Source organism: Scyliorhinus canicula, chromosome 20 (assembly GCF_902713615.1).
Source record: "Scyliorhinus canicula chromosome 20, sScyCan1.1, whole genome shotgun sequence".
Classification (NCBI taxonomy): Eukaryota; Metazoa; Chordata; class Chondrichthyes; order Carcharhiniformes; family Scyliorhinidae; genus Scyliorhinus; species Scyliorhinus canicula.
This window is the reverse complement of record NC_052165.1, coordinates 38,365,883-38,383,132: the sequence shown is the minus strand read 5'-3', so window position 1 is coordinate 38,383,132 and position 17,250 is coordinate 38,365,883. Positions and strand designations below refer to the sequence as shown.

General features: G+C 48.6%; 1 protein-coding gene across 4 annotated transcripts in view; it reads left to right on the top strand.

Annotated features, from left to right (window-relative positions):
• The window catches only part of tmtc3 (transmembrane O-mannosyltransferase targeting cadherins 3), a 106,242-nt gene that overhangs the window by 54,694 nt on the left and 34,298 nt on the right, over positions 1 to 17,250 (top strand). For all 4 annotated transcript variants that reach the window (XM_038780401.1, XM_038780402.1, XM_038780403.1 and 1 more), the window contains exons 7-9: positions 22 to 274; positions 3,876 to 4,024; positions 17,077 to 17,197. In XM_038780401.1, coding sequence (XP_038636329.1) covers positions 22 to 274; positions 3,876 to 4,024; positions 17,077 to 17,197 — 523 coding nt within the window. The remainder of the gene's footprint in view (positions 1 to 21; positions 275 to 3,875; positions 4,025 to 17,076; positions 17,198 to 17,250) is intronic.

Genomic DNA, 17,250 nt, shown 5'->3' with positions numbered 1-17,250 from the left:
TTATTACATTTTCGATCACAGGTTTGACAATCCAGCTGCTGTCAGTCTGAGCCCTGTAAGGCAGCTCACATTCAACTACCTCTTGCCGTTAAATGGCTGGCTTCTCCTGAACCCGTCAGAGTTGTGCTGTGACTGGACAATGGGCACAATCCCACTAGTGGAATCTGTCTTGGATATTCGGAACCTCGCCACAGTCACTTTCTACTCTCTAATAGCTCTGTTAATATATTATAGTCTTCGCTATCCTGGAGAATCATCCCAAGTTGTAATTATGGTAAGAGCAGGTACAGAAACTACCCTACAGATTGTATCAATTACTGTATTTTGATTGTGTAAATATGAAAATCTTCCCCCATTGGGAATGTCAGTAACCAGAATATGCACATTTGGCGAATTGACAACAGAATCAGAGCGAAAGAGGAGAATTTGTGTTGCAGCAAGTTATGATTCAGAGTGAATTGCCTTCAAGGGCGGTGGAAGCCGATTCAGTCATAATTTTCAACGTGGAATTGGATATATGATTGTAAAGGGAAAGGCAATGGGGAAAGAACAAAGAAATAGGACTAGTGGTATAGCTTAGAAAGAGTTGGCACAGGTATAGTGGGCTTTATGGCTGCATGCTGCACTGTATGTTTCTATGATGCTGCTGCAGTGGTTAGCACAGTTGCTTCACAGCTTCTGGGTCTCAGGTTCGATTCCCAGCTTGGGTCACTGTCTGTGCGGAGTCTGCACGTTCTCCCCGTGTCTGCGTGGTTTCCTCTGGGTGCTCCGGTTTTCTCTCACAGTCCAAAGATGTGCAGGTTAGGTGGATTGGCCATGTTAAATTGCCCTAGGGTTAGATGGGGTTATTGGTTTACGGGGATAGGGTGGAGGTGAGGACTTAGGTGGGGTGCTCTTTCCAAGAGCCGGTGCAGACACAATGGACCAAATGGCCTCCTTCTGCACAGTATATTCTATGATCTATGAGCTACATTGTACAGATTTGGGTATGTTGCTCTTTTTCAATTATTGCATGTTTCATAAAATATACATTGTCTGAATATTTGGATTATTTACCCATTCTTGTGACAGGTAGAGAGATTGACAAATGCAATATATTACCAGGAACAAAGTACAGGAACTGGCCCTTCGGCCCTCCGAGCCTGCGCTGACCATGCTGCCTGTCTAACCTAAAACCTTCTAACTTCCGGGGTCCGTCTCCCTCTATTCCCATCCTATTCGTGTATTTGTCAAGACGCCCATTATAAATATCATGATCATACCTGCTTCCACCACCACCTCCGGCACTGCCCTCTGTGTAAAAAAAACTTCCCTCGCACATCTCTAAACTTTGCCCCTCATACCTTAAACCTATGTCCCCTCGTAATTGATTTTCCGCCCTGGGAAAAAGATTCTGACCATCCACTCTGTCCATGCCCCTCATAATTTTGTAGACTTCTTTCAGGTCGACCCTCAACTTTTGACCTTCCAGTGAGAACAAATCAAGTTCATCCAACCTCTCCTCATAGCTAATGCCCTCTACACCAGGCAACATCCTAGTAAACCTCTTCTGTGAATTCTTCAAAGCCTCCACGTCCTCTGGTAGTTGGCAACTAGAATGCAATTAATATTGCATCAGATGTTTTTCGACTGAAGCATTCACCAAGCATTTACAAATTGCTCCATAGAACTCTTCTAGGAAGTGGATTTCTCACTAATGAGCTCGAATAAACACATACATCATATTTAAGTGTCTCCCTGAGTTATTCGGCAAATTACCTGTCACATTCAACAGCAAGTTACATTAAGCAGCTTAAAAGTTCCTCCCTACAGTGAGACAAAAGGCGAAGGAACATGAAAATTGACCATCAAAGTGTGACTTTTTACTCCATCTAGTCTGCCCCACAGAATTGCAACAACTTTTGTATCAAAATATATACCCTCTTTCCACCCTCTCGCCCACACTACCCCAGGCCATGTGGGGAGAAAAATCTGGAAAATTACTCTCTCAAGAGCCAACTTTGGCCATGATTAGTAATACAGTATTTGCCTCTTGTACAAGGTGATCTTTGTCCAGCCAGAAACAGGCCCAACTCTTACCTGCAGGAACCAGCAAATCAGCTGGAATCATAGAAATCAGGTTGAAAACGCTCCACTGGTTGGAGTCATACTTGGCACAAAGGAAGATGGTTGTGGTGGATTCAGGTCAATCATCTCGGCTCCAGGACATCATTGCAGGAGTCCCTCAGGGTAGTGTCCAAGGCCCAACCATCTTCAGCTGCTTCCATTATTTAAAACATTTTTTAGTGTCAATTCTTTTATTTTCCAATTAAGGAGAAATCCTCCCCCCAAAAAAAAGCCTGTCCACCATCTACAAGATGCAAGTTAAAAGTGTAATGAAATACTCCCCACTTGCTCGGGTGAGTGCAGCTCCAACAGCACATGGGGTTATCTAATTCCCTATTGATTTGAATCTTCCTTAATACATGAGGACAGTTTCTCTCTGCCTATTCTTTCTGGACCCACATGATTTTGAATACCTCTGTCAAACTTCCATTCAGCATTCTTTGCTCCAAGGCGAACTGAATTTTGTTTTCACCAAATCTCTTGAGGCCATAAAAATGGGAAAATTTCCACTTGAGTAATAAGATTAAGGTACATCTTTGGGACGAGATACACAAAGCTGCATCTGACTCTGTTCCCTTAGTTTCAAAGTGCATTAACAGTACCTGCTTTACAACCGTGACTACACTTCAAAAGTGCTTAATTGGCTGGAAAGTATCCTGGAGCACGCTGAAGGGAGCTTTATAAATGAAAGGTCTGATTGGTTCTTGAGCCGTAGGTCCTCAAATGTTCAGTCAAACAACCATCACCTCTATCAGAAAATTGAACAGATTTCTTTGGTTTAAAATGAATACAGTGCATGCTTTCTGTTGGCATAGGTTTCAAGTTTCTCATCTTTTAATTTTATCTCTGAATCGCTTTACAATTCCCAGGTCTTAGTGCAGTAATTGATTTTGGATGGGGAGAGGGGGATGAAATGGAGATGGATGTGCAGGAATGTGGCCCGGCCAGTGCAAATAGTGCCGCAGTGGCTGCATTTTAAGTTTTTAAATCCATAGCATGGCCTTCTGTGTTAAAGGTGCTATATAAATGCAAATTGCTATTGCTGTAATCAAGGTGCCCATTTTTGCTTGGAACAATTTGGATGAGGTCAAGGACTGAGGTGGTTGGAAGTACTACCCTACTCTGCTAGCACTGCCCAGTTCAGTCTGGTCGGGCCGATGTGTGGCTGATTGTAAAATGTCTCAATAAGCCACCTGTTTGTAAAACAACCAGAGCAACTAAGAATGATTAACATTACCTACTTCCTGAGAACAAATGAGCAAATAAAATTAATTAGTAGTCGAGTTCCACAGCTGTACATTGTCAAATCAATGACTCAGCTTTGCACTGTTTTAAGCAACAGGGAAAACCACTGCTGCAAAGTGAGCAGTGGAGTGAAAATTTGATCAGTAGTGTTTTTAAAACTCCTTTGGTTTTAACATTTAATTGTGATTTTTGCACGCTGGCTCTTGTTAATTTGACCAGTGCTATCATTGAAGGGGCAGGCGATGGTGAGCAGGGGGAGACTTGCATTTATAGATTTTTAGATTTCAGCTTCCTCCCTGAGACCCCCTCCCCAAGGGTTCTGTAGCCAGTTAAACCTTCTCACATTTCAACTGCACTCTCCACTCTCGAAAGCAAACTGTCAGCCTCCAACCATGGCATGACTTCCATTCTCTCACTCACTAAAATACTTTGAGACGTTTTGCTCACGAATGGCATCATAAATTATGTTTGTCTTTTGACTTCTGATTCTACATTTGGCTCAACATTGCTCTCTCCATTTCCAGGCACTTTCTTTCATGGTGTTGCCTTTTATTCCGGCATCAAACTTGTTCTTCCCAGTTGGATTTGTGGTAGCAGAGCGTGTGCTTTACGTACCCAGCATGGGATTTTGTTTGCTGGTTGCGCATGGATGGAGGAAGATAACAGAAACACGGTACTGTTATAATTGTGTTGAATCTTTACACCACTTCATTTACAGTGTGCAGAATGTCCTGCTTGATCATTAGTAATACAATGAAAATAAGATTAAGCATGATGCTTAGTTCTAACAAAGCACCAGGGTTCATTTCTGGAGGCATGGAATTGAAAACCAATTAAGTTGTATAGAAATCTAGTTAGATGTGCACATACTGTGCACAGTTCTGGTCTCTGTACAATAAAAAAGATATAGAGAAGGTGCAAAATAATTTACAAAAACAACAGCAAAACTGAGAAATTATCCCTATCAGGAAAAGTTGAACACGCCCAGTCTCGCTCCTCTAGAAAAGAGAAGAGGTATTGTGAAAAGGTTTGGTCGGGTAAACATAGAGAAGATCTTAAGGGTGATGTCTTCACCCAGGGTTGTGTAGATTGTCAAACTTGCTAACACATGGGTTAAAGCGGTGAATAGCATAAATGCATTTAAGGGGAACTGGATCAATACATGTAAGAGAAAAGCATAGGAGGGTATGTTGATATTGTTAGAATTAGAGGGATTGTTGGAATGTGGACATTCTCCCCATGTCTGCCTGAGTCCCACCCCCACAACCTAAAGATGTGCAGGGTAGGTGGATTGGCCACGCTAAATTGGCCCTTAACTGGGGGGAAAAAAGAACTGGATGCAATAAATCTTTTAAAAAGTAGAGGGATTGTGAGACGTAGAGTATAAACAAACACACGTAACAGATGCGCCCAATGGCCTGCTTTCTGTGTTGCACTTTCTGTCTAATTCTTGCATTCATCTATAAATCCCTCCATGCTAGTTAACGTGTACGCGCCCAACTGGGACGACACGAGCTTCATCCAAAAGACCATGGCAGAAATCCCGGACATAGCGACGCACCGACTAATCATGGGGGGGGACTTCAACTGTGTACAGGACCCAACGACGGACAGATCAAACCCCAGAACGGGGAAAACCTCAAACATGGCAAGGGAACTCAGCCACTATATGGAGCAGATGGAAGCAGTAGACCCCTGGAGATTCGCCCACCCGGGGGAGAAAGAATTCTCTTTCTTCTCCCCAGTACACAACGTGTACACCAGAATTGACTTTGTGGTGGGGAAAACGGTGCTTCCAGAGATAGACAAGGTGGAATACTCCGCAATTGTGATATCAGACCACGCTCCACACTACATGGATGTGCGGCTAGAGACGGGAAGGGCCCAGCGCCCCAAATGGAGGCTGGACGGTGCCTTACTAGCTGACAAGGCCTTCAGCGAAAGGATAGCGCAGGCCATAGCGGAGTACACTGAGATCAACCAAAACGGGGAGGTCTCACCCTCCACGTTCTGGGAAGCGCTTAAGGCCGTACTAAGAGGGGAAATCATAGCCTACAAAGCGCGAAGAGATAGGGAGGAAAGGGTGGTTAGGCAGAAGCTGGTCGACTCCATACTGGAGGTAGACCATAAATACTCCGAGGCCCCGACTGTAGAACTCCTGGCGGAGAGAAAAGAACTACAAAGGAACTTTGACCTGCTCTCCACCAGGAAAGCAGTACACCAACTCCGCCAGGCACGCGGGGCCCTATACGAACACGGAGACAAAGCCAGCCGCCTGTTGGCCCACCAGCTGAGAAAGCAGGCAGCCAGCAGAGAAATTGCGCAAATCAGAGATACCAGAGGCACGTTGGAAACAGAACCAGAGAGGATTAACAAAACCTTCAAGGCCTTCTACCAAGAGCTGTACACCTCAGAGCCCCCAACGGGGAAGGCTGGGATGAACCGGTTTCTTGACGGACTGAACATACCAGTTGTGGGAGAGGGCAGAAAACGGGATCTGGAAGCACCACTAGCACTGGGAGAGATCATGGACAGCATTAGCTCCATGCAGGCGGGGAAGGCGCCGGGACCGGACGGATTCCCGGCGGACTTCTACAAAAAATTTGCGACAGCGCTGGCCCCGCACCTGCGGGAGATGTTCACAGACTCGCTAGCTAGGGGCACGTTGCCACCCACGTTAGCACAGGCCTCAATCTCGCTGATACCTAAGAAAGACAAAGACCCAACGGAATGTGGGTCATACAGACCCATATCTCTGCTGAATGCAGACGCCAAAATACTGGCCAAAATCCTAGCCAAAAGGCTAGAAGACTGTGTACCTGAGGTGGTCACAGAGGACCAGACGGGCTTTGTCAAAGGTAGACAGCTGACCGCGAACATCAGGCGCCTGCTGAACGTGATAATGACCCCCTCCGGGGAGAGAACACAAGAGGTGATCGTCTCCCTGGACGCAGAAAAGGCCTTCGACAGAGTCGAGTAGAAATACCTCATAGAGGTACTGGAGCGGTTCGGGCTTGGAACAGGGTTCACCGCTTGGGTAAAGCTCCTGTACAACGCTCCCATGGCGAGTGTACAGACCAACAATACCAACTCCCAGTACTTCCAGCTGCACAGGGGCACCAGACAAGGATGCCCACTGTCCCCGCTGCTGTTCGCACTAGCAATTGAACCGCTAGCAATCGCGCTCAGGGCAGCAAAAAATTGGAGGGGGATCCGAAGGGGAGGTAGAGAGCACAGAGTCTCACTCTATGCGGATGATCTGCTCCTCTATATCTCGGACCCACAAAGCAGCATGGACGGAATCATCGCGCTCCTGAAAGAGTTTGGAGCCTTCTCGGGCTACAAACTCAACATGAGCAAAAGTGAGATCTTCCCATTACACCCGCAAGGGGGGGGGGGGGGGGCAGCACTAAAGGGGCTGCCGTTCAAACAAGCCCGACATAAATTCCGCTACCTGGGGATCCAAATAGCCCATGACTGGAAAGGGATCCACAAATGGAACCTCACCAGCCTGACGGAGGAAGTTAAAAAGGACCTGCAAAGATGGAACACACTCCCGCTCTCCCTCGCGGGGAGAGTTCAGACGATCAAAATGAACGTACTGCCCAGGTTCCTCTTCCTGTTTAGATCCATTCCGATCTACATCCCCAAGGCCTTTTTCAAAGCGCTGGACAAACTCATCATGGCGTTCGTATGGGGGGGTAAAAATGCTAGGATCCCAAAGAAGGTCTTACAAAAAACAAAAACCAGGGGAGGGTTAGCCCTCCCGAATCTACAATTCTACCACTGGGCAGCAACAGCCGAGCGAGTAAGGGGATGGATCCAGGAGCCAGAAGCTGAGTGGGTGCGTGCGGAGGAGGCCTCCTGCATGGGAACCTCCCTCCGGGGCCTCGCCACGGCAGCACTCCCATCCCCACCCAAAAAACACTCCAGCAGCCCAGTGGTGACAGCCACCCTCCAATCCTGGAACCAACTGCGGCAGCAACTTGGCCTGACCAAAATGTCGAACAGGGCTCCCATCTGCAACAACCATAGGTTCAAACCAGCACTGACCGACGCCACCTTCAAAAGGTGGAGGCAGGACGGGGGAACACTGACAGTCAGGGACCTATACACGGACGACAGGATCGCAACACTGGACGAACTGACAGAGAAATTTCAGCTAGCTGGGGGGAACGAGCTACGGTACCTGCAGCTCAAAAACTTCCTACGAAAGGAGACAAGGACGTACCCACAACCGCCACGACAGACACTACTGGAAGACCTACTGGACGCAAGTATCCTAGAGAAAGGGAACTGTAGTGACATGTATGACCGACTGGTAGAAAGGGACGACACCGTACTGGACGCAACAAGGAGGAAGTGGGAGGACGACCTGGGGATGGAGATAGGGTGGGGACTCTGGAGCGAAGCACTGCATAGGGTCAACTCCACCTCCACGTGCGCAAGGCTCAGCCTCACGCAACTAAAAGTGGTACATAGAGCCCACTTAACGAGAAACCGTATGAGTAGGTTCTTCCCGGAGGTGGAGGACAAATGTGAGCGGTGCCAGAGAGGCCCGGCCAACCACGCCCACATGTTCTGGTCTTGCCCCAGACTTGTGGAGTACTGGACAGCCTTCTTCGAGGCTATGTCCAAAGTGGTGGGGGTGAGGGTGGAGCCATGCCCGATAGTGGCGGTCTTCGGGGTTTCAGACCAGCCAGATCTATTCCTGGGGAGGAGGGCGGACGCCCTTGCCTTTGCCTCCCTGATTGCCCGCCGTAGAATCCTGTTTGGCTGGCGGTCAGCAGCACCACCCAGAGCTGCAGACTGGCTGTCCGACCTCTCGGAATCTCTCCAAATGGAGAAAATCAAATTCGCCATCCGAGGGTCGGACGACGGCTTCCACAGAACGTGGGAGCCATTCATGCAACTGTTCCGGGACCTATTTGTGGCCAATGTACAAGAGGAAGAATAGTCGGGGGAAGGTAGCGGGAGGGGGGGGGGGCTACAGGTTCGTTACGGGGGTTCGATGGCTAGCTAAGGCCCAAAACCAAGCTAAATAAACATGTTGAGGGGGGGGGGGGGCGCAGTTACTACTACGAAGATGCTTACCTGTAAATATGTATGTTAATTTTTGCGTGTTTGGTTTTTTTTTTTTTTTTTGTCTCTCTCTCCTAACAATTTGTAATTTGTTCAATATAAAATATGAAAACTGAATAAAAACATTTATAAAAAAAAAATAAATCCCTCCATGGCATTGCACCATGCTGTCCTCTGCAACCTCCCACAGCTCTGTGCCCCCATCCAACAGCTCTATTCTTCTATGTCAGGCTTCCCTGCATGCCCAGATCTTTAGGTACTCTGTTGCTCTTCAGACACCCTTCTTCATCTTCCGAACTCTCTTTTTACAAAAAAAAATCTTCAGGGACAGTTTGGGCCCAATTCTTTGACCAAGGTTTTGGCCACCCCTTCTTAGAGGGGATGTCTTTGTTAAACCAGCATCCTCTACATCTGGTGTCCTAGTCTGCCTCAATCATGGACGTGTAATGATTCTATAACAGTGAGCTGAGATTAATAGTTCTCAAAGTGTTTCCAAAGCTGCTTGTATCCAACCACGTGGTTCAAAACTTACTGCCACTTTTTTTATTGCCGAATCTGTATTAAATTGTCCCAAAGTGTCACAATCCAAAGCCACGTACTCTGCTCAGTTATCCCTCCTGACTTGTCCCTGAACTTTACTCCCTGTGCTGAGCTAAAAAACAGCTCCGGCCAGTAGGTCTGTTGTATTTGATATTCCTGGTCCAATTTCCACTTTGATCCCTGGAGCAGGTTCAGAGTGATGGTGAGGAGTAGGCTGGGGAAGACCACTTGCATGAACGGGGAGGTAGGGAGCTTTTGTGAGCTGGAATTGGGGAGTTGATATGGAGGAGGGTGAGGGGAAGTAAATGCAAGTAGTTTCCCTTGAGAAGTTGGTGGTCTGCCTTCTTGAACGGCTGCAGTCCATGGGTACACTCACAATGCTCTGAGGAAGGAAGTTCCAGGATTTTCACCCAGTGACTGAAGGAACGGGGATATAGCTCCAAATCAGGATGGAGCGTTGCTTGGGTAAGTTTGCAGGCAGAATTGTTCACAGGCATCTGTTGCTCTTGCCCTTCTCATTGGTGGAGGTGGGTTGGAAGGTGCTGTCAAGTGGCTGAGTGAGTTGTTGCAGTGTATCTGGTAGATGATGGGCAGCACGGTAGCATTGTGGATAGCACAATCGCTTCACAGCTCCAGGGTCCCAGGTTCGATTCCGGCTTGGGGGTCACTGTCTGTGCGGAGTCTGCACATCCTCCCCGTGTGTGCGTGGGTTATGGGGATAGGGTGGAGGTGTTGACCTTGGGTAGGGTGCTCTTTCCAGGAGCCGGTGCAGACCCGATGGGCCGAATGGCCTCCTGCACTGTAAATTCTATGTAATTCTAAGTAATTATGCACTTTGCTGTTGCTGTGCATCGGTCGGTGGTAGGGGGAGTAATGTTCATTATGGTGGATGGAGTGAAAGTTTATCCTTCTTTACGATACTGGCCCTCTTGCAGTCAGTGTCAGTAAGTATGTATGGAATGAAGCAAAACACACTGCCATTTTGTTTCTTCTAGTCAGCGATCTAACACCAGATTCAGTAAAAGGGTGGCACGGTGAAACAGTGGTTATCACTGCTCCTCAGTGCCAGGAACCCGGGTTCGATTTCGGTGTTGGGTGACTGTGTGGAGTTTGCACATTCGCCCTGTGCCTGCGTGGTTTTCCTCTGGGTGCTCTGGTTTCCTCCCACAGTCCAAAGATGTGCAGGCCATGATCAATAGTCCCTTAGTGTCCAACGGTGTGCAGGTTTGATGGGGCTGTGGGGATGGGGAGTGAGCCTAAATAGGGTGCTCATTCAGAGGGTTGGTGCAGACTCAATGGGCCAAATGGCCTCCTGCACTGTAGGGATTCTATGGATGAGTAGTAGAAAGCAACCACCAATGTCTTCCATTTATTTATCACTCTCACTATGGGTCTTGGGCTAGGTTTTTCCTAACATAGTACAGACAGTCACCCACTGAAGCAAACTGATTGCTGTGTGCATTACAGTTTGAAACCCTAAGCCAGCTGCTACTTAAATGAAACAACTCCCCAGTTATCTGACAATGCTCGGCGAATCACAGTTGGCATGTCTAATAGCATCTGAATAACATCCGAGAATACTTCTTTTTTAAATATTTTAATTAAGGCATTTGTATAAACATTAAACACAAACCAACACCCAGAGTAAGAACGTCAGAAACCTCATAATAATAAATAACTACCAAACGGCCCAACCTCCCTCCCGTTCCACTCCTCCTGTCCTGTCTTCCCTTTTAACCCCTTTATTCTCCACCCCCCACCCCAGCTGACACCTCAATTTTCCTTGAAGAAGTCGATGAACGGCTTCCATCAACTTACACTTTAAAAAAAAACCATTTTATTAAGGCATGTATGATTTTATAACAGTAAACAATACAAATACAAATGTACACAGTTCAGTGTGTAACACATCTCTTCCCCCCCCCCCCACTCTCCCCCCTATTCTAAACACAAAATAGCCTAACCCCCCCCCCCAACCACCATTGAATCTGCTGACAGTTTAGTTTTCTCCGAAGAAGTCGTTAAACGACTGCCACCTCGGCACGAACCCCAACATTGATCCTCTCGGGGCGAACTTAATTTTTACAAATCTGAGAAACCCAGCCATGTCACTAACCCATACCCCCGATTTGGGGGCTTTGAGTCCCTCCACGCTAATAAGATCCGTCTCCGGGCTACCAAGGAGGCAAAGTTTCACGTGCACCACCTTGGAAATTCCCCTAAAAACAATTCTCCCCCCCCCCCCCCCCCCCCCCCCCCCCCCCCCCCCTCAAAACGCTCACACACATCTTCTACTCCTTCAAAGAAAGGCTCATCCTCACCCTTGTGAGGTGCGCTCTGTATACCATCTTCAGCTGTATCAGTCCCAACCTCGCACATGAGGTGGAGGCATTTACTCTCCGGAGCACCTCACACCAGACCCCCTCCTCTATAACCTCTCCCAACTCTTCCTCCCACTTTGCTTTGATCCCTTCCAGTGGTGCCTTATCCTCTTCCAAAACAGCTCCGTACACCGCTGACACTACCCCCTTCTCCAGTCCCCTTGTCGCCAGCACCACCTCCAGCAATGTGGAAGCCAGTTCCTCCGGGAAGCTCTGTATCTCCTGGCAAAATCTCGAACTCGCATGCATCTAAACATTTCTCCCTGCTCCAGCCAATACTTTGCTTCCAGCTCCCTCAATTCTGCAAACCGACCCCTAAGAAACAAATCTTTTAGCGTCTTAATCACCTCTTCCCATTTCCGAAAACTTCCATCCCACTTCCTTGGCTCAAATCTGTGGTTCCCCCGAATCGGTATTTCCTTGACCCTGCCCCCAACCCGAAGTGTTGGCGAAACTGCTTCCAGATTAATCAATGAAGCTATTATTACCAGACTCCCTGAGTATTTTCCCAGGGCTATCGGGAGCGGCGCTGTTGCTAGTGCTTTCAATCCCGACCCCGTGCACAAACTCTCCTCCATTCTGACCCACTGGGAACCAACCTCTCTGACCCAGCTCTGCACCTTCTCCACATTCGCCGCCCAGTCACATCAGGTTCGGGAGACCCAAACCCCCTGCCTGCCCCCCTCTGTAGCAGCACCTTCCTCACTCTGGCCACCTTCACTCCCCATATGAACAAGGTAATTCTTCCCTCAATCTCCCTGAAAAAAGCCTTTGGGAGGAAAATCGGTAGACATTGAAAAATAAATAGAAATCGCGGCAACACATTAATTTTATGCCTGTACCCCACCCGCCAGTGACAGAGGGAGGCCATCCCACCTTACCAGATAGGCTTTCACTCTCCCCACCAAACTAGTGATGTTGTACCTGCGAAGCCTCCCCCACTCCCGGCAACTTGCACCCCCAGATTCCTAAAGTGAGTCCCTGCCCTACGGAATGGCAGCCCCCCCCCCCCCCCCCCCCGAGACACCACAAAATACTCACTCTTGTCCAGGTTCAGCTTGTACCCCGAGAAAGACCCAAATACTCGCAGTAGCTCCAATATTTCTCCTATCGACGCACTCAGTTCCGGCACATACAGCAGCAAGTCGTCGGCATATGATGACACCCTATGCTCTACCCCCACCGCACTGTTCCTTTCCATGCTCCCGAACTTCTTAATGCGATGGCCAACGGCTCAAGTGGAAACAGCAGGGGGGACATAGGACATCCCTGCCTCGTCCCACAGTGGAGAGAAAAGTATCTCGAGCTGATATTGTTTGTGCGACACTCGCCTTTGGCTCCTTATATAATAGCTTTACCCAGTTCACAAATCTTGGTCCAATCCAAAACCGCTCCAGAACTGCCATCAGGTTACCCCCATTCTACCTGGTCAAACGCCTTCTCGGCGTCCAATGCCACAACCACCTCTGTTTCCTTCCCTTCCGCCAGTGCCATAATGACGTTCAAAACCCTCCTAATGTTCGAAAACAGCTGACTCCCTTTCACGAACCCCGTCTGATCCTCACCTATCACCTTTGGGAGGCACTCATCCAGCCTACCCGCCAGCACCTTTGCCAATACTTTTGCGTCCACATTCTGAAGTGATATGGGCCTATACGACCCACACTCCGTCGGATCTTTATCTTTTTTTTAACAACAGTGAAATCGATGCCTGCCCTAAGGTTTGTGGCAGCACCCCCTTCCTTATCGCCTCTTCAAACATCCCCACCATCAGGGGTGCCAACTTATCCTTGAATTTTTTATAATATTCCACCAGAAACCCATTCGACCCTGCCACCTTCCCCGACTGCATCCTCCCAATCGCATCCTTTATCTCCTGCTCCACTATTGCTCCTTCTAATGTAGCTCTGTCCCCCTACCCTAACCTCGGGTACTCCAACCTATCTAGAAATTCCTGCATCTCACGGTCTCCCCCGGGTGGCTCTGACCTGTACAACCTCTCATAAAACTCCTCAAAAACCTTGTTAATCAGCTCCGGAGCCACCACCAACTTACCTGCCCTATCCCTCACCTGAAGAATTTCCCTTGCTGCTGCCTCCCTCCAGAGCACCTGCTAACACACCTTATCTCCATGTTAATAAACTGCACCCCTTGCTCGTCTCAGTTGGCGCACCGCCTTCCTGGTGGACAGTCAGTCGAAGCTTGCCTGTAGTTACTTCCTCTTTTCCAACTTCGCTGGATCCCCATCTTCTGCATAACCCCTATCTACTGCCAACATTAGGGGCTGTTTAGCTCACAGGGCTAATCGCTGGCTTTGAAAGCAGACTAAAGCAAGCCAGCAGCACGGTTCGATTCCCGTAACAGCCTCCCCGAACAGGCGCCGGAATGTGGCGACTAGGGGCTTTTCACAGTAACTTCATTTGAAGCCTACTCGTGACAATAAGCGATTTTCATTTCATTTTCATCTCATCTATTACCCTTTGCCGCTCCAATCTCTCCTCTTTGTCCACCCTGGCCTTAAACAAAATTACCTCACCACCTCCTTTAGAGCCTCCCAGACAACTGCCTTCAACACCTCACCCGTACAGTTGAAACTTACATATTCCTTAATTACCTTTTCAATTTTCTCACAGAACACTTGGTTCCCCTAAAGCCCCACATCCAGTTTCCACCCCGGCCTCTGCGCTACCCCCTTCTCCAGTACCATATCCACCCAATGCGGAGTGTGATTTGACACTGCAATTGCCGAATATTCCGACCCCTTGACCCCAGCCAGAAAAGCCTTTCCCACCACAAAAATGTCGATCCGTGAGTATACCTTATGGACTGCTGAGAAAAACAAGTAATCCCGTTCCCTTGGGTGCAGGAACCTCCAAGGGTCCATCCCTTCCATTTCCACCATTGAGTCCAAGTCGGGAATGCCCCCAAACACCTTCTTCGCGAATCCCACATCATCCCAATTGGGACCGTATACACTTAACAGCGCCACTAATCTCCCCTCCAGCACTCCTGTCACAATCACATATCTACCCCACTGGTCTGCCACCACCTTCTCCATCTGGAAGCGTACCCTTTTGCTGACCAACACCGCTACTCCTCGAGCCCTTCCATCAAATCCCGAGTGAAACACTTGGCTAACCCAGCCGTTTTTAAGTCTCACCTGGTCCTTCACCCTCAAGTGAGTCTCCTGCAGCATTGCCACATCGGCTTTCAAACGTTTAACATGCGAAAGCACTCTTGAGCGGACCTCCTAGCCCTCTCACGTTCCACGTGACTATCCTTACTGGGGGTCTCTCATCTCCCCCCCCCCCCTCCCCCCATCTTACTTATCCACCATCATCATATCACCGGGCCCTACCCCATAAGCCTGATTTGCCCCTGTCCATTGTTAACATCGAACCCCCCCCCAAGAACCCCCCTCTACCTTTCCCCCTGAAACAACATCTCCCAGCTTCCATCTCTTCCCGCCCTCTCACTCGCCTCGTAGGCCCATTAAAGCCTGCTATCCAGGTTCCAGCGTCCGCAGCACTCCTCTCACCTCACCTCCGATCACTAGCTGACTTTATTTAGCTGCCGCAGGTGGCTCCCCCGCCAAGATATATCGTCCCCTTCCACCCAGTCCCAGAGAAAGAAAAAAGCAATAAAAAACAAAACCAACAATCCAACCCATACAATTCACTAACATAATATTTAACCATCGCAACACAGAACACCAATCAACCCACCATTAACTTGAACTCTATAACAATGCAAAGGGAAGTAAATTACAATACATATCAGTAAAAAGAAAGTTATAGCATTTATACGTTTTCCAACTGCTCAAACACAGTCCACAGTCTCTCTTCCAGTTCTGCTCCTCACGTCTGTCCCAAGCCTTCTGCCTTCACAAACTCCTCAGCCGCCTCCGCTGTCTCAAAATAAAAATCTTTGGCGTTATACGTTATCCTCATCTTCGGGTACACCATACCAAATCGCACCCCCTTCTTGTACAATGCCGCCTTCACTCGCCCAAACGCCGCTCATCTTTTTGCCAAGCCCACCGTCAAGTCCTGGTAGATCCGAACCGCAGTACCATCCCACTGCATCTCGCGCTTCTGCTTCGCCCAGCTTAATACCTTCTCCTTCATGCAGAACTTATGGAAACAGATAATTACTGCTCTTGGCAGCTCATTCACTTTGGGCTTCAGCCTTAATGGCCGATGAGCTCGGTCTAATTCGTACAGGGAGGGGTTCTCGCCCTCCCCCATCAGCTCCGTCAACTTCTTAGCGAAATATTGTGTTGGCCTTGGGCCCTCTGTCCCTTCGGGCAAACCCACAATTCTCAAATTGTGCCGCCTTGAGCTGTTCTCCAAGTCTTCGAGCTTTGCTTGGAGTCCTCTGTTGACCTCCGCCACCTTCCGCAGCTCGTCCCCCATTGAGGTGACCTGGTCGCTGTGTCGTGACAGGGCCTCCTCCACTTCCTTGACCTTCTCGCCCTGCTCTCTCACCTCGGCTGATGCCTTTGCTACCGCCACCCTCACCGGGGTGATTGCCTCCTCCACCAATAACTTCAATGCGACCACCGTCTCCTTCCTCAAGGCCTCCATGTGCCTCCCAAACTGCTTTTCCAGCTCCACCGCCATCACCTCGGTCATCTTTTCCACTGTAAGTAGTGCGGCCCCGCTTTGCGGTTCGGCTTTCGCCATTTTGTCAGCACTTTTGCTGGTTCTCTCATTCAACCCGCATTTCCTCCTTTCTTCGACGCTGCTCTTCGCATCCTTTAGCTGCTTATTGTTTTTTTCTTTCTTTTCTCTTCTCTCCCCTTCCACCTTCCTGTCCTTCATCAATCTGAATTATTCAAAACAATTTTTCTTCCTTCACACACCAAAAAAAAAGGAATAAGGGGGAAAAAAAAACTTGCACCAAACTTCTTTAAACCTTCTTTCTTTCTCCTCTACATTCACCCAGAGCTCCCCTGGGACCGGGCTTCAGCCTTCTTTCTTCATCCTAGATGGGAGCCATCCGATGTAGGACACCCCACCTACATCGTCCCCTGGTCACGGGCCTGCCGCCTCAGCCTCCTTGTAGCTCCATCCCCGCTACTCCGACCTCCACGTCGCGCTGGGCTCAGCGCCTCAGCCCCTGCCGTCCAACACCCGCGCGGGGTTCTTCTCCGGTTTTTAAACCGGCCCCGCAAACTGCCTGTGACGGCCCCAAAGGCCGACGATAGTCGGGGGGTGAGTGATGACTCAGGGAAATCCCCAACATCGCCGCAAATCGTGGCCACCGGCGGGTGCTCATCTTACTGCGGTCGCCCTGCTCACCTACGCCACCGGAAGTCCAGTGTCGGCTGCTCTTAATTACATCTGGAGCATGCACTCAATTATTAAAGCATTTTCAACATTGAAAACGGGTTCCATCCTCTATAATATTGCAGAGATGTGCATAGATTACCAGCCGTTGTCAGGATCATTATTTTCTGTATCGTAGAAGCGTCAGAGTTGGTGCATTGGGTTTGGAACGTTGCGTAGCTTTTACGGCACAGGGAGAGACCATTTGACCCAACTTGTTTATTCTCCACCCAGTCCTCTTCCCACTCTACTTTAACCAGCCATACTTCTTTTAGCGTTGCACTTGGGTTTAAAATGGGCATGAATTGAAAGTTTCTATGCTACTTTAAAATGCTACAGGTAAGTACTTTGTCAATTCATTGACCCATTTTCTTAATATCTTCTTTTGTTAGGAACCTAAAGAAGCTGTCATGGATTGGTTTGACGATTCTGCTAGTTACCCATACCAGCAAAACGATTTACCGAAATTGGGATTGGGAGTCAGAGTACACACTGTTCATGTCTGGCCTGAAGGTATGATCAGATTTCATTTGGAACAGAATGAGGAGTTGTGCTTTGGAAGTAAG